Genomic DNA, 17,215 nt, shown 5'->3' with positions numbered 1-17,215 from the left:
CAGCCTACAGGGAGGAGGTGAGGGCCCTGGGAGTGTGGTGCCAAGAAAATAACCTCTCACCCAGCATCAACAAAACAAAGGAGTAGTTCAGGAAACAGCAGGGTGCACGCCCCTATCCACTTTTAGGGGACTGCACATCACTGACGATCTGAAATGGTCCACCCACATGTAACAGTTTAGCTTCCGTCCCCTCACCCGATCCGGGCTCCCTCTGCACACATCAACAACAGTCATCCACGAAGCATCTTTACCATCGCTCCACAAAAGCCGTGGCCCTTGCAGAGCAAGGGGAACAACTACTTCGGGTCTCAGAGCGAGTGACATCACCTGATTGAAACGCTATTAGTGCGCACCACCGCTAACTAGCTAGCTATTTCACATCGGTTACACTCACCCCCCTTTTTGACCTCCTCCTTTTCCGCAGCAACCAGTGATCCGGGTCAACAGCATCAATGTAACAGTTTAGCTTTTGTCCGTCCCCTCGCCCCGACCCGGGCTCGGACCAGGGACCCTCTGCACACATCAACAACTGACACCCACGAAGCATCGTTACCCATCGCTCCACAAAAGCTGCGGCCCTTGCAGAGCAAGGGGAACAACTACTTCAGGTCTCAGAGCGAGTGACGTCACCCTATTGAAACGCTATTAGCGCGCACCATCGCTAACTAGCTAGCCATTTCACATCGGTTACACACACAGACAGTGTGGTGAAGAAGGCTCAACAGCGACTCTTCAACCTCAGGAGGCTGAAGAAATTTGTCTTGGCACCTAAAACCCTCACAAACTTTTGCAGATGCACAATTGAGAGCATCCTGTTGGGCTGAATCACCGCCTGGTACGGCAACTGCACCGCCTGCAACCGCAAGGCTCTCCAGAGAGTGGTGCGGTCTGCCCAACGCATCACCGGAGGCAAACTACCTGCCCTCCAGGACACCTACAGCACCCGATGTCACAGGAAGGCCAAAAAGATCATCAAGGAGAACAACCACTCGAGCCACTGCCTGTTCACCCCGCTATCATCCAGAAGGCGAGGTCAGTACAGATGCATCAAAGCAGGGGCCGAGAGACTAAAAAACAGCTTCTATCTCAAGGCCATCAGACTGTTAAATAACCATCACTAGCACATTAGAGGCTGCTGCCCATAGACTTGAAATCACTGGCCACTTTACAAATGGAACACTAGTCACTTTAATAATGTTTACATATTTTGCATTTACTCATCTCATATGTATATACTGTATTCTATCCTATTCTACTGTATCTTAGTCTATGCCACTGACATTGCTCGTCCAAATATTTATATATTCTTAATTCCTTTACTTTATATCTGTTTGTATTTTTGTTAAATTGTTAGATATTACTGCACTGTTGGATCTAGAAACATGCATTTCACTACACCTGCAATAACATCTGCTAAACACGTGTATGTGAAAAATAACATAACATATTATAACACATTTATTAATTTAGCCAAAAATAATAGGCATACAATATATATATTAATATATATATTAATATATATTACTAATAGGCATACAATATGCCTACACTACAATACAATAACAGCAATGGTAAAACAACTTAGAAATAAGATTAATTTTCATACATATAGGCCTACCAACCATTATTTATTATGTAGCCTTTATTGCACAACTCCACAATGGGATCATACTGTAGGATTCAATACTGTACATTGCCATTGTAATATTAAATAGTCATTGAATCACTGCAAGCATACTCTTGTACTGGTCTCAGAGCAAGAGGAGTGCTGATCTAGGATCAGTTTATCCTTTAAAAAAAAATATTATGTACTAGGCGAGACCTGATCCCAGATCAGGTTGTGGTTGGCTGGTCCACTCTCCTGTCTCTACAGAACAGCTGCAGCAGTATATTTTGATAAGTCCTTGCCAAAAAAAAGTACATAATAGGATCCAAAGCTCCACTCAAACAGGTTAGTGCGGAAGTGACTCGGTTGGCTAGTGCCAGAGCCTCAATGGACGCAGTTTCCATGTCGCTATGAGTGTGTCTCTCAATGTAGATGAAACGGTTCAAGTGATAGGGCACAAAAGCAACCAGGAAGTTCACCATGATGAGAAGGATCATCCTGATGGCCTTGTCTCTGATCGAGCTTCCCTCCTGTTGCTCGATGCCTTTCAGTTTCAACAGGATTAATATATAGGATACCACAATAGTGACCAGAGGAATACTAAACGCCACCATGGTTGACACCAGTGCATTGGGAGAAGTCTTTTCCAAGTACAGCTGGTTACACATGACCACGGTTGTGTTGTCAACCTGAATCATCGTTTGTTTTTTGGAGAATAGCAAGGGAGCCATAGACACGGTCACTGTGACCCACAGGATTACCACTACCACTCTGGCATATGAAGCCTTCCTCATTGACCGTGACCTGAGCGGTAGGACCAGGGCCAAGAGGCGGTCCAGGCTGATGCAGGTCATGAAGTAAAGACTGCAGTACATGTTGAGGTAGAAGAGAAACCCCACCAGGCGACAGGGGACCTCTCCAAAGGGCCAGCTGCTGTCTGAGAAGTGGTAGACCATCCGCATGGGCAAGATCAGCACGTAGGAGACATCTGCTATGGCCAGGTGCTTTAGAAAGAGCTTGGAGGGTGAGGTGTCAGCCTGACGACAGAACACCCACAATGCCAAGGTGTTGCCAGGCACGGCGACCACAAAGACCAAGATGTAAAAGCTAGCAAACAGGATGTTCTCATGGTGGGAACCTTTGGTGTAAAAGCCATGTCTCGCTTCCTCAGTGTAGTTCATCATTATTTGGTTGTCTCTTTGCCTAGAGGACGTAGCAAAGACACAAAGAGAAAAGAAGACACTGTAGTCTACATGATAACAGCACAGGGTCTGAGATTGAGAGAGGGATCCCTGCAGTTGTACACAAAAAAAACATTTGCTTCCTCAAGGGTCCTTTGGAAAGGTTGATGGTCCTACATGGAACCATACTGACCAAAATAACCCTTCAATGGTTCTTTGCAGTTAAAACAAATGGGGTTCTTTCCTGTTTTGGTTAAATGCAGGGTCAGCGGGCTCGTTTGAATATTTTGGGGCGTGAATTGAGCACAGCTTTTTTTTTTGTGCAACCGTGAGTGTCATTCCATCAAATCTGTTGTTTTACGCTATTGCATGTTATATATGACCATTGCCAGTGATTGTGTCTTGTGAAAGACTCACAAAATGTCCTTATGTCAATTGAGAACAGGTGACTAAGTCAGTAGGACTCAATTCTCTCAGGGACCAGAGCTAGCACACCTGTTTCACCTTGTTCATTAACACAATTATAAAACCTATGGAACTTTAACAATATGACTATTTAACCAGAATTTAAAAAAAACGTGTGGTTCTACAAAGAACATTAGAGATTGAGAAATGTTCTTTACATAACCATTATCCATAAAAGGTTCAGTAAAGAACCATAAAAAATTGTTCTATTTTGCCCCAAAAAGGGTTGTAACCATAGTGGAACCCTTTTTTGGTGATATATGGAGCCTTTTTTATGGTTCTATGTAGAACCGTATGAACATGTTTTTATAGAACCTTAAAAAAAAGGGTTTTAGTGTGTACTAGTGAGTTGTGAATGATTCTGTCGTTACACATAACTGTGGTTTCATTTGTGACGTCTACATTTTATCATATAACCCAAGCCTGTGTATCTCATATGGCACCCCATTGCTATGCAGTGCACTACTTCTAACCAGAAGCCTATGGGGAATAGGGTGCCATTTGGGACATAACTCAAGTGATTTTTTTTTTAGCATCAACAAGAGGTACATAGGAAATATAGCCTTCCTGTAGCAAATATAGCCTTCCTGTCACTCACACAGATCTAACCGTTTCAAAAACAGAACAGGGTGGTTATCTGTAGAGAACTAAATGAGAACTACGAGAGGAACTGATTCAAAATGGGGGTTATTTGAGCGATACGAGACATGTGCATTGTGTATGACAGAGATGACGTGCAATGTATGTGTAATACACACAGACAGTGTGTAATAACCCGTGTCTATTCTTGTACACAGCAGTACTGTGCGTCTCAGACAATTTCTCCTTGGGGACATTTAGAGTTAATCCTATCCTATCCTATTACGAGTGCTAGATAAATAAAAGTTCTTTTCTCCAGGTGTACACAATTGACAAAAAGCCTTTTAGGTGAGAGTGGGGTAAAGTTGAGTCACCATTGTTTCTAGGAAACCATACACAAAATGAATAATTTGAACCAAATATTTAGGGAGAGGTCATTATTTCCATATAGTCTGTGAATGAAGAAATCACATGGGAAAAGTTGTACGCAAGTTAGGTCCAATTTGAATCAGGTCATGTGCGGCTGCGCTCTGAATGGATGATTACTTGGGTGCTGCCAGCTGTAGGGAGGATTAAAATAAACCCAACCCATGGAAATCTGTCACGGTACACAACCCTTCATTCCGTGACTTACAATTTATTCCTATTATCTCAGTTTTGGAAGAGACTGTTTATGATTTTAAAAAATGATCCTGTTTACACTTTGTAGTCAAATTTGACACTAGAATACATGTTTCTGACTCACATCGATGCCACATAGGTCCTTTTCAAAACAAGAAGTTGCTTTTTAGGGGCAATTGCTCTTTAACCGCATTTTAATGTTTGTTTGCAATGACCTTGTTTACAAAACAATTGACTATTTTAGGTTCTGACCGGGTAAGAGAGTTGAACTAAGCTCATGAAGTATTTATAAGTTATATTCTTCAAGAATCAAATGGGTAAATATCATAATAACCGAGTTATAACCAAGTCCAAACTGGGATTTATCAACTGCAGGTCTCCCCTATAAACTTGAACTTTAAATTAACTTCACTTCAACTTTCATTTGAAATAGGACATTATTATACATGAGTCCCATCATATTTAAATAGTTTAAAAAATCAACTTAAATAGTAAATAACCACTTATAATAATATACTTACCAGTAGGCCCTTTGCCTTCAAGGAGTAATGCTCATTATCAATTAATTACCGACACGTTGCAGACTGAGGTAAGAGTAGTTCTGTTGTTCCTACTCTTAGAGATGTATTCGCAAAGGTTAATTTGCCTCTCCTCCTACAGTTTTCACACCCTCAAAGCATTGGTCACGTTCCAGGCCAACTCCATTGCAGACATCGCATTTTGTGCCATTTCATCAACCGCAGTCAAGTATCCGATTGCTATATTGTGGGCAGCAGGGTAGCCTAGTGGTTAGAGCGTTGGACTAGTAACCGGAAGTTTGCAAGTTCAAACCCCCGAGCTGACAAGGTACAAATCTGTTGTTCTGCCCCTGAACAGGCACTGTTCCTAGGCCGTCATTGAAAATAAGAATTTGTTCTTAACTGACTTGCCTAGTTAAAAAAAAAAATAAAAAAAAATATGATGTGGTTAACTGATATAAGGAACACTTATCCAGGCATTGTGCGATCTGGTGTGCACCTGCAACGCAGTCAGCCTGGAACGCTGCCATTATGTGGCCTGACCACTCACTGACACCTGTTCAAGTTGATGTAATGAAACAGTTCTGCTTGGTACATGGTCGGAACTGTGTACAGGCTTGAGAGTGAAACTAAAAGTGAGTAGAAACATCCTCAAATGCATTACAAGCATGCAGACCTTTTATTGTTTTTATTACAACACAATTATTCCTTTCTTTACCACATTGCTTTTTATGTAGTATGTAGTTTAAAGCTTTACAAAAAATGAGAGAGGAAACCAAAATATTTACAAAAATCTATCTGTGCAAACATGAATTCTTCTTTCCCTCTCCTAAAAGCATCTTAAAGGCATGCATACAAATCAACTTTGGTATGTCAACAAAACGGCTAAAGTTCTGATTAGAAGCGTTTATGTACAGGTGGCAGAACAGTTCACCGACGACTTGTGTGTTTTAGTACGGTATACATTTAGACATGAATAAACATGAACTTAAGAGACCTCCGGTAAAAGCTGTGGCAGAGACAGACTTGAGCCATCACACCTTGGGTGTGCCGTAGAGTTGTCACTTGGTATGGTTACAGTAATACAGTCAGGAAATGTCATAACAACTTTGGCAAATAGGCACAATGACTACAGAAAGACAAACAAATATTTCATACACCTCCTTAAAATCCTTTTTTTTTTTTATCTCCTAAAAATAAATTGGCAGTGCATGATATTCTTAACAAAATAGAAGCCAATGCAGTTTCACTGTAAACGTCTTTATACATACGGTACAGTATGCATTCATAAAAGGCATTTACTAGGGTTATGCTGAATGTTGGGCAACATACGAAATAATGTAAGAGCAAAATATACTATGGTTATCCAGTCTCTGGTTTTCAAAAATAAAACACAATATTTCACATGGTCATAGTGATTGTACATCAACTTCATATATTTTTTTTCCCCATTCTGAGATACTGTAAGAAAAATATATTTTCAATCCCGTTTTTAGTAGCGAATTGAGAAAGCGAGAGCTTCCACATAACCTACGAAGCAGTAAAACTATATCACTTTTGTTTTTCCTTTTTAAAACTATTTACTCAGTCCTCTAATACGCCTTTTTAAAATCAGGGTTCAAGTTTAGCCAATGGGGGAAATGCAACTTAAAACGAAGTCAAAGCATCGGTGTGAGTATGCGTGTGTCAAATCAAATTGAAATATGAATGGTGGGGGGGGAGCGCATCAGTTACGCTTGAACAATAAAGTACAAACCAATAAACAACAACAAAAACATGAATAACGAGATTGAGAAGTAACCCAAACGGGGCTACTGTATGGGAGCTAAGTGGAGTCCTTGGCTGCTGTGGCGGTTGGGATGCAGGATTTGCCGGTGCTGCCGTTCTGGGGCCTGTAGCTGGTGAAGCTGGGGGTGTGTATGGTGCGGATGCTCTTCACACCCGGGCCCAACGGGGTGGGCGACAGAGGGGAGGGGGAGGAGGAGGAAGAGGAGGGTGCTCGACCGTTTTGAGTCTGCGAGGAGAACGAAAGAGCTTTACCTGTGTGAGAGGGTGTGGGGAGTTTGAGGGAGGAACCGTTAGAGAGGGAGGGGATGTGGGAGAAGGTGGAGAGGGCCGAGCCAGGGTGGCGGGGGGCGTGAGGGGATGGGATGGAGGACTTGGTGGTGTGGGGGGAGGAAGAGGAGGAGGAAAGGGTAAGAGGGTTAGTAGCATCTGAGTTTGGAGCAGACTGGGAGGTGCTGCCTTTACCAGAGCTAGGGTAAAAAGCTGGGATTTTAGAGGTAGGTACAGTAGGGGAAGTCGTTTTATGATCCCCCCCCGCTCTTTTAGTGCTTCCGTTAGCCTGCAAACAGAGATGCCAGAACAAAGACTGGTTGTCAAAAAGGGAACGGGTGATTTAAGGTAACAAATGTTTTAAAAAAATGCAAGACAATATTGACTTCACATAAGTTATAAACATGAAAGAATCACACAAACAAACCTATGACTACTAAGATTACTAAATGGACACACACAACGGCTCAAACTAGCTACAGTCTCTATGTTTACTGGGTTACTTGAGGCACCGTAACGGAGAAACACACTATTCATTAAAAAAGGGGAAAGGAATGGAAGGAGGGATAAAGGGTTGGAGATAGGGGTGGGGGCATCTCTAGGTGCTGCCTGTGTGTTGGAGAGTGGTTGTCAAGCTTTCTGAGAGGGGCAAAAAAAAACAGAGATGCATCTTGGTCGGGGAGAAAAGGTAGAGCATGTTAGATAAAAAAGGGGAGAGATTTATTTGAGGGTGGAAAACATACAAGTGCATATCGGGAGCAGGAGGGGCGAATATTTGCATTGACTGCTAGTACCAAGAAAGAGAGCTGGGTGGTAGAGGAGCATCAAGAGAAGGGAGGAAGGTGTAGCTTGGTGGAACCAGCCCTATCGTTGCGTTCACCATTCTGTTGAAGTTAAATATAAATGGTGAACGCAGTGATCCGTCTGGTTCCACCAGGGTCGGAGGGAGGGATATTAAAGTGTTCCTTTAGTAACTGTGCATTGTGAAACGAAAGGAGCGTATCGGGTAGGCTGCTTGGGTTTAGTAGAGGTGCATTGAGGGTAGGAGGGAGCGTGGCTCATCGGAAGTATCAGTTTAGTAAAGCATCCTGGGGTTGGTTGGCAAACACTGTTTAGGAACTCGGCTGTGATGGAAACGGGATGGGATGGGGAACTCAGTCAATGACAGGGTATATCTGTCTTTGTCTTTAAATTTTTTTTCATGTCACCAACACAGCAAAAGCCGCCATGAGCAGTGTGGACCATGCACGAGCATACAGTACGATGATGTTATGGGGGTAACAGTCAAAGAGTCAAACATGCCTTTCAGTCAGAGTAGATCAAGAGAAAACATCAACAGAAGCCAGAATGGCCACCTCATTCCCATTTAAACGAAACACTTAATCTCACAGCTTTGGTTGTTTAAATATCCCCCCCCCCTTTAGCACAGGCCTCTCGTTTTCTATGTCCTGTGTTCACTATACAGGTGTGTTCCCTCTAGTCCCTGTGGTCTCTGGTAAAGCCCTATAGTAAAACTACCTGTCGAAACTGCCTCTGAGTGCTGTCCTGTAGCTTTTGCTGTTTTCCTGCTTTGTCAGTAGTAGTCCCTGGCGACTGCCTGGACTTCGCAGACAGGGGCACTGGCATCCGACTAGTAGGGGAAGCGACACTGGTTGCGTTCTGCAAGAGGATCCAAACGAAACAAAACGAGAAAGAAAAGAAAAGAAAGAAAAAAAGAAAAAAAAAACAGAACACCATATTGGAGGTATGAGAAACTGTTATAAACAAGGCACTGACAGGTCAGAAAACTGTTCATTCAAGATTACCCTCACAGTTAACCTTAATAACACCGGTAAGAGCACATGCACCCCCTGTACCGTAGTAGCCTATACCAAAACGTATAACCCTACAGTTCATGCAGTCCAAGAACAACCGCTTCAAGAAACCAAAAAAGACAGTGTAATCAACATTGAGTGTCATTGTGTGATTAAGAGTCTACTACTGGCTGAAGCCCCGGTTAGAGTTTGAGCAGCCAATTGAAGGAGAGACATGAGAGACAGGAGGAGGGACCCATTGAAAATGCCACTCCCCAATCATGTTGGACCATGATCACACAGAGGGAGAAACCAACAGAGAAGGGCTCTGACATTTCCAAAACACCTGGGGTGTGAGTTAATAAGTGGTTGGTTGGTAAACCCAGTGGTTAGGATGGAGTGAAGGGAGGGAGGGACGACTAAAAAGAGGGCCCAAAGCCTCCCGATTGACAAGAGCTTAGAAAGAGACCTGTTGGCTGGTGACGGGGGTGACAGTGGCGGTGGGGATGACGGCTGGCCGGGGGAGGAGCTGAGGTTTGGTCTTCTTCCTCTGAGAGGAGGCCTTGCTGGGCTTGGGAACCTTGAGGAGTGAACTCTTGGAAGGGAGTGATAAGGACCTCTTCAGGCCTCCATTCTCCCCACTCAAGACACACCCAGCATGGGGCTCCACGCTGGCTGCACTCCTCACTGGTTTCTCCTGGTGGTGCGTTGCGGGGCCCATCTCACTGATGGTCGTCTCTAGCTGTTTGATGGTCTGCTCCAGGCTGTCCAGGGTCTTGTAGGTGCTCTTCCGGATCTTGTCCGTCCTGCCTTTGGAGTCCGAGTGCTCCCTCCTTACAACGGCTGCAGCTGGGGCCTTGGGCGTCTTGTTTGCTGGGGCAGCAGATGGTTTGGAGCGACTTTGGATCTCAAATCTCTTGGCCTCCTTGTGCTGTCGGACTGTGCCGTCCGACTCCTCCTCGTCCTCGTACACCACCACCTGCAGCGTCTTCTTGCCCGTCTTGGTGCCCGTGCGGATGGCCTGCGACAGAGCGGCCAGCTGCTTCTTGGGAAACTTGAACGTAAACTTCTTCTTCCCATCTGGCTTGCCATCACCGGACAGCTCGGCGAGCTCCGAAGTCGAGGAGGAAGAGCGCGACAAGCTACTACTGGAAAGAGCACTGCTGGGGGCCTTGACCTTTACCTGCAGTCCACCACTGCTCCTCTCTGTCTCCTCCATCTCCTCGTCCTCCTCCTCGATGCGCTCTGCGGCCAGCATGCTCTCCAGCTCCTCCTCGCACTCGAACACCGTGGACAGGCGCTTGTAGGCCGAGCGGATGTCCATGGGCTGGTCGAAGATGATGATGACCGGCTTCTTGTTGTTGAAGCCATTGTCCTGTGACCCCGCCTTGCCGCCCGGGGTGGTGTTGGTCATCTCCCGTTTCCCAGGTCCCCCACACACGGTCACGGTCTGGATGCCCCGTTTGGCGTTGACCAGCTCCTGGTACTCCCCACAGGACAGGGCCTGGACCTTGCTGTTGGTGATCATGAAGGCAATGTTGTCTGGGGGCGGAGGGGCTTCCTCACCAGGGAGGTCAGGGCTCAGGCTGGCCTCCTCATCCACCTCCTCATACCAGTGTCTGGGCTGATCAGTGGCCTCACTAAGAGCCTTCTCTGGGGGAGACACCACTGCTTTAGGAGCCTCTCTTATGGTGGTTGGTGGAGGGACTTCAGGCAATGCAGCGGGCAACACAACACTCTTACTGCGGGGAATGCTGGACTCCTGGACGATTGAGGAGACTGAGGTCTCTATCCTCTTGACTGTGCTTATCTGAAGCTTATTTACAGTGGTGGTCGCTGGGTTTTCCAGAACCCCTTTCACCACTCCTGGGCTGGTCTTCAATGACTCTGAGGTCACCACCTGTTTCGGAGACAGAGGGCTGGGGCCATTCAAGAACAGAGGCTTGGGAGATACAGGTGGCCCTAACTGCTGGGGTTTCGGTTGAGGCTGCTGGCTTGGGGAATTGTCATTAGCATTCACATTTGACACCTGTGAGGGGGATAGTGTTGGGTTGCCTCTGTGTTCCGGAGCCTCCTCCATTGCGGCCGGGGGTGGCAGCTGCTCTTTGGAGATCTGCCCAGTGACGTAGTATATGACCTGCATACGGCAAAGAAAGGAGGAGAGAATTTATATTAAAAACCACAACACTCCATGCTAAAAGCTAAAACCACAACACTATATACCACATGACAAACCTATCAATATGGGAACATACTGTATATCATGACATGTAAGGCATGCGAATGACTTTCATAAGACCCATATCATATGCTGTAGAACCTGACATTTTGAAACATGGCAAGGCACATTTCAAACTTTGTATGTCAAAAGACTATTCTTAGCTTAATAAATGCCCTGAGATTTTTTTACTATTAAGTTTTAGCGGTCAAAATATGGTATTCGTACCCCTGGACTTTGACGAAGAGGGGTGGTGTTCCCGTTTTCATCCGCGTTGGGATGTTTATCCTCCCGAGTTTTCTCCGAGCTCTGCTAGGACAGTTTGTGAATTAAGGGGACAGCATTATTGCGAAACTGCCCTCTATGGGTGCACCGTATGGCGCAACTGCACTCTAAAGCCTGGTTTCCATTGACATTTCAATTCAAGGCAGGTCTTAGTGGGCACAGATCGAATTTGGCCCTGATTTTAAAGTGCCAATTGAAACAAGGTTGAAGACACTGTGGATTGCATGGTACACTCACATAGGTATTTACATCCACGGTCTTAACACTGCATTGGGCAACAACCCTCCTATAAGGCATCGTTTTGAGTTGTTGTACTATGGTATGTGTCTCCAGATCGAGAAGATAAGAAGTAGATCCTGAAACGTCAGCATGTTTCAGTCCCTTCGGTGTTTACAACGTGTTTGTTTACAAGTATTCTTAGATGCCTTATAGGATAACTCATGCAGGCACAAGTGAATGGTTATGGTATGTTATGGATATTGGGAGTTGGAATGGAATGTAGTTCATGGATAAGGGAATGGATTATGTAAAACAAAAAACTTTTAAGGGACAATTTGGGATTCAAACAACAAAGTAGTCTATCCAAGAAGTCAAAAAAATGGATGTACCAATCCCAGATTGCCCCTTTTACTAAGGAATTAGAGTTAACTAACTACTATTCTAATCTGGAGTATAGACCGACACTCATTCTATCCACAGACTAGTTAATGTTCAGCGTTGTATCATTTTTTAAAAATATATCCTCACTGTTGTTGGTGCTACAAGAATGTTTTTTCAATCATTCCCATGTTGGTGAGTGGAATACAATGTTGCATGACTGAAAATGCGTATGTGGGAATAACGTGACGAAATCCTGATTGCTGATGTGGGCGCCGAACATTGGGTTTTCAAGGACGACATAAAATCTGACCCACGGAATAACTGGATCTCTCATACAGCCCACGTACGATATCTCGTGTGGCGAGGTTTCTGAGCGAGGAACATAAGATCCAGTGTACCTCCCAAATGGTACCCTGTAGTGCACTACTTTTCACCAAGGCAAACAGGGCTCTGGTCCAACGTAGTGCACTATATAGCCAATAGGGTGCCATACATCCACACTGTAGTTTACTGTGTGACTGTAATCTAATACACAGACTTTTCTCCTGTGGACAACAACCACAGTAGGCATATATTTGGGTATTAAAATGAATGAGCAGATCAAGTTACAGTTCTATAGAGGTTTAGAGAAGTAGTAAGGTATTGTTCCCAAGAAATAAAGCAAGTACAGAAAAAGGGTCAAAGTGACCAAAAGTAAACCAAGTCTGCAAAAACAAGTCTGTCCCCAACGTGTGAAGTAATAAAACCTTGCTCTCCTCAATAGCCAATCCAACTCAAATTAATTTCGTATAGCAAAGTCTATAAGCAAATTATTATTATTTGAATAAAGGGCAGTTATTCCAAAGAAAACGGACAAGACCATTCGACTACGTCTGGATTCAAGATAAAGGATTATTTTATTGGTTGGATCAGTCAAGGCAAACATAATGCAATCAAATACCAGTAGCAAAAAGACCTCATTCATGTGTTGGATGCACACAAACTTTCCCAGACATTTTCTGCAGACTTAATCAGAGAAAAACAAGTCCAAAACCATGAGTTCCATTGAAATCAAAAAGGGAAAAAGAGAACAAGTCAGAAACAGAAGGGATTTTGGGTAGTGGAGTTGTTACAGTACAGATCTCTTGGCTGAGGCAGAAGCAGGGAAGTGTGAAAAACACAGAGAAGGTTAAGGCAATCGTTAGTTGGCGTCACGTAGTGGGCAGAAGCAGGCAGTTAGACGGACGGCTAAACGGCGCTACATCCTTTACCTTTTTCTCTTTGAGGGGCAATAAGGCCCCGGGTCTTAGCTCTCTGATCTGGGGCTCAACTCGAGCAGGGTGTGTCTCTAGCACACTACTTTTCACCCCTACATCCTTAACTGTGCACTTCTGGAACACCTGGAGATTGAAGATAGGTCAGGGGATTAGGGTTTAGGGCCCTGAGGTCTAGAGCCAACCTATGCTTTGCCTACCATATGTGAGATGATAGTCTGTTAGAAACACTTACGGTACCAGGCAGTGAAGTGGAGAACATTCTTCTGCTTTGTGCCGGTCTGATACTACTCGGATACTATTAACCTAGTGCTGTGGTTACCGAATGGTTAAACTATCTAAGGGGAAGACCATGGTTAATTCTGCTTTTGTAAATGACTGTGTCCATCCTCTGCCAAGTGAAGGTAACCCAGCCACCACAAAAAGAAGAGACAAGAGGACCCACTCCCACAGTCAAGGAGAGATACAGCACATTCAACCTCCTCAGTGTGTATGTGGATGTTTTTTCCGGTGGTTCTATGTGATCATTATTGCATATTATAAACTGTGTGGTTCGCGTCCTGAATGCTGATTGGCTCCCAGCCGTGGTATATCAGACCGTATACCACGGGTATGACGAAACATGTATTTTTACTGTTCTAGTTACATTAGTAACTAGTTTATAATCGCAATAAGGCACCTCGGGGGGGTTTGTGATATATGGCCAATATACCATGGCTAAGGGTTGTGTCCAGGCACCCCACGTTGCGTCGGGCATTATTGCTTATGTATGACGTATGTGTGTGTGTGGTGGTAAATGTACAGCAGCTGTTGGATGTACGGTGTGTTTCTCACCTGGAGCTCTGCCATAATTTTGTCTCCCTCGTCCTCGTCCTCCTCGTGGTTGGCTGAGGCAGCAATGGGGGGAGGGGTGGAGGGCTTGGGCTTGGTCTCTGGCGGGACCTTGCAGGGTTTGGACTGGCTAGCTGGGGCTTGTGGTGGGACCTCAGCCTCATCTTCCTCCTGGGCGGACGGGAATTATTTTTAATATGACTCGAATACTAGCATCAATACTATTTACCACAAGAGTGCAACATGGGCCATTCCAATATCAATTATAATGTTCTCAGATTGCTTGATTAACTGTCCTTAGACTTCATCCCCTCTCCCCATGTTGTTTACGGTCAGGTCTGACCCACCCAAGTAGAAACGATGTCTACGGTTTGGAATTCGCTCTGGTCCAGGGCGTTACGTGCGTCTTGCTGACGCTGAAGGCTCAGTGTCAGCAAGCCGAGTGTAACCCCCTGGATCAGAGCTAGTTGTCCGCAAGACTACCCTGCAGCCTAACTACACGGCAGACTGACCTGTCCCGAGGCAGACTCCTTCCTGCTGGTGTAAACCACCTCACCAGACCGTGTGGTGGTCATTCCAGAGCTGGAGGTGGGGAAGGTCTTTCTGGGTGGTGGAGGAGGAGGGGACTTGATGGCCTTCTCCGAGCTGACTTTGCCCACTTTGTCTGCAGCAGCGGTAGGCTTGGTGGTGGCGGGTTTCTCTAGCACGGACTTGGCGAGTTTCTCAGGACCAGCAGGCTTGGCTATGGCTGGTTTCTCTGAGCTGAGCTGAGTCCCTTCTGTAATAAACAAACACACACATAAGGTCAACAATGAGGGATACCTGACAACTACAAAGGGTCATTTTCCTGAAGAAAAATGGTTTACTTGCTTCAAAAAACCTGTCCAAAATATTTAAAAATTGTAGTAGTGGAATATAGTAGGAGCTAAAGCTGTATAAAAGACCCTTGCCTGGGGTTGGCTCCTCCAGGGCAGCAGAGGGTGCTGTAGAGGCATCCCCCTCACTCGGCACATCCAGACTGGGAATGCCCTTCATCATGTTGGCCTGGGCCTCATTTAGGATCCTCTCAAACTCCCTCCCATTGTACTGGCCCATGTTCTGCCTCCGTTCCTCCCACTCCTTCTCTGCCACCTGTGGAGGGAGGGAGAGGGGAGGAGGGGGGTGATTGAGAGAGAGAGAGAGAGAGAGAGAGAGAGAGAGAGAGAGAGAGGGGGAGAGGAGACAGCAGTGGAGGGAAGATAAATAATAACCCATAGGGGAAATTATTTATCATAGACTGAGGACTGAAGTGCAGTATGACATCCATAGGGCTTATTACCTCTATAGACATGGCCCTGTTTTTGCTCTTGGTGTGAATCTCCTCGATTAAGAGGTTCCCTGTCCCGCTGCTGCCGTTATTGACCGGAGCCTGGGTCGCCAGCTCTAGGTGGGCAGCAGGGGTTTTCTTCTGCTGGGCAGGGCTTCCCCCTTGGCTGGAGGGGTTGGAGTTTGAGGCCGAGGCGGTGCCAGTGGAACCCTTGGCTGAGCTGGGGGAGTCCCGGCCCTGGCTGTGGGTGGGGGTCGTGGGTGGGCTGGGCTGGACCAGCAGGGCTGCAGACTGCTGGGACTGCTGCATGTGGACCGGAGCACTCTGGACGTGGTGGATGACCATGGGGGAGGAGGGCATGACCACCTCAGACCTGATGGAGGAGCTCTGGGGCTCGGGCAGGGCCGAGGGGGAAGCTGGAGGCTCCACTGGGGGGTCGGAGTTCACGGTGGTGGTGGTGGTGACTGGGCTGCTCTCTGATGGGGTTGGTTTCACTGAGGCACACATAGCAGGGTCAGATCCCTTCAGCAGACCCTCTGTAGCACATCTGTAGGGCGTAGAGGGCAGCATAGACTTACTATTAGACTTATAAAATTCAGGTTACTTTCCCTAAATTAAATTCCGGTTGGAGGATTCTTTATTTTGTGTTTATTCCCTCCTGGAATATTCCAACCAGGATTGGATCTGAAAATATACCCCCCCCCAAAAAAAAAAAAAAATGTTGGGAAAGTTTTGGAAAGTAAACTGACCACAAGCAGCCAAACACTGGTTAATCTAAACTGTATCCCACTAAGGTTAAGGTTAAACACATACTGTAGCTATGAGGACATATGTCATGCTCCCATGAAAGCATGCTTCAAATCTCCTAACCTCCTAACCTTAGTGGGATACAGAACTTTGGAATTTGAAAGAACTACTGCACCATCCAAGCTTCTTTAGCCTGAAAACACAAAAAACATCCCCAAGTGAATTTGGCCCAAACCCAGCATCAAAGTGAGTGTAATCATCTCTGAAGTGCGGGGAGAAAAATGCACCGACGGGACGAGGTAATGTAGATTAGTTTGGCTGCGTTGTGTGGTGCACCCTTGGAAAAAGTGTTGACGACCCACAGAGCAGAGTGTCTCTGACAGATGTTTATATGGAAATGGAATGCCGCAGGGAGCCGTGTTGCGCCCAAATTAATTAACTTATCGGTTCAATGGAGAGCTAAATTAAGATGGACGCCACCTCTGTCCATTCCGCATGACCCATCGGATGGGATCAGAGCCAACTCCTCGCCAGCATAATCAACTGTTAGTGTCCCTTACACTATAGTCATGCTCCCCACTGTCTGACTTCTCTGGAAGCTTCTGTTTTCCATCCACTCTCAATGTCTCTCTTTTAACCTCTCACTCCCTCGATTTCCCCCATTCTCATCGACGGGGCTGTAGTGGAGCAGGTTGAGAGCTTCAAGTTCCTTGGCGTCCACATCACCAACAATCTAACATGGTCCAAGCATACCAAGACAGTAGTGAAGAGAGCACGACAAAACCTATTCCCCATCATGAGACTGAAAAGATTTGGCATGGGTTCTCAGATCCTCAAAGGGTTTTACAGCTGCACCATCCAGAGGGTAGTGCGTACGGCCCAGTACATCACAGTACACCACCAGGGCTAAGCTTCCTGCCACCCAGGACCTCTATACCAGGCGGTGTCAGAATTGTTTTTGTCAAAGACTCCAGCCACTTGTTATGTTCATGTTTTAAGTATCCCTATACACTGCTGCTACTCTCTGTTATTATCTATGCATCGTCACTAATAACTCTACCTACATGTACATATTACCTCGACAACGGTGCCCCCGCACAATGACATTGACTCTGAACCGGTACAACCTGTATATAGCCCCACTATTGTTAATTACT

The 17,215-nt window shown here is 45.7% G+C and overlaps 2 protein-coding genes across 14 annotated transcripts in view; both read right to left on the bottom strand.

Annotated features, from left to right (window-relative positions):
* Positions 1 to 1,241: 1,241 nt before the first annotated feature.
* On the bottom strand, positions 1,242 to 5,337 carry LOC112227995 (uracil nucleotide/cysteinyl leukotriene receptor). The gene is made up of 2 exons (XM_024393076.2): positions 4,974 to 5,337; positions 1,242 to 2,809 (listed from the first exon to the last, which is right to left on the bottom strand). Exon 2 carries the CDS (start codon positions 2,788 to 2,790, stop codon positions 1,834 to 1,836), a length of 957 nt encoding a protein of 318 aa, XP_024248844.1. The 5' UTR covers positions 2,791 to 2,809; positions 4,974 to 5,337; the 3' UTR covers positions 1,242 to 1,833.
* A 289-nt stretch (positions 5,338 to 5,626) lies between these two features.
* The window catches only part of si:ch211-285f17.1 (sickle tail protein homolog), a 178,353-nt gene continuing 166,764 nt past the window's right edge, over positions 5,627 to 17,215 (bottom strand). For 10 of the 13 annotated variants that reach the window (XM_024393077.2, XM_024393078.2, XM_024393083.2 and 7 more), the window contains 9 exons: positions 15,324 to 15,858; positions 14,956 to 15,136; positions 14,518 to 14,783; positions 14,009 to 14,176; positions 13,172 to 13,300; positions 11,265 to 11,345; positions 9,288 to 10,955; positions 8,544 to 8,684; positions 5,627 to 7,314 (listed from right to left, as the gene is read on the bottom strand). In XM_024393077.2, coding sequence (XP_024248845.1) covers positions 6,796 to 7,314; positions 8,544 to 8,684; positions 9,288 to 10,955; positions 11,265 to 11,345; positions 13,172 to 13,300; positions 14,009 to 14,176; positions 14,518 to 14,783; positions 14,956 to 15,136; positions 15,324 to 15,858 — 3,688 coding nt within the window. In that variant the 3' untranslated portion in view covers positions 5,627 to 6,795. The remainder of the gene's footprint in view (positions 7,315 to 8,543; positions 8,685 to 9,287; positions 10,956 to 11,264; positions 11,346 to 13,171; positions 13,301 to 14,008; positions 14,177 to 14,517; positions 14,784 to 14,955; positions 15,137 to 15,323; positions 15,859 to 17,215) is intronic. The other 3 variants (XM_024393080.2, XM_024393084.2, XM_024393085.2) reach the window with 3 other exon arrangements.

The sequence above is a fragment of the Oncorhynchus tshawytscha genome, linkage group LG29 (assembly GCF_018296145.1).
Source record: "Oncorhynchus tshawytscha isolate Ot180627B linkage group LG29, Otsh_v2.0, whole genome shotgun sequence".
NCBI lineage: Eukaryota > Metazoa > Chordata > Actinopteri > Salmoniformes > Salmonidae > Oncorhynchus > Oncorhynchus tshawytscha.
Note: the sequence above shows the minus strand (reverse complement) of the source record. Positions and strands in the feature narration are given on the sequence as shown.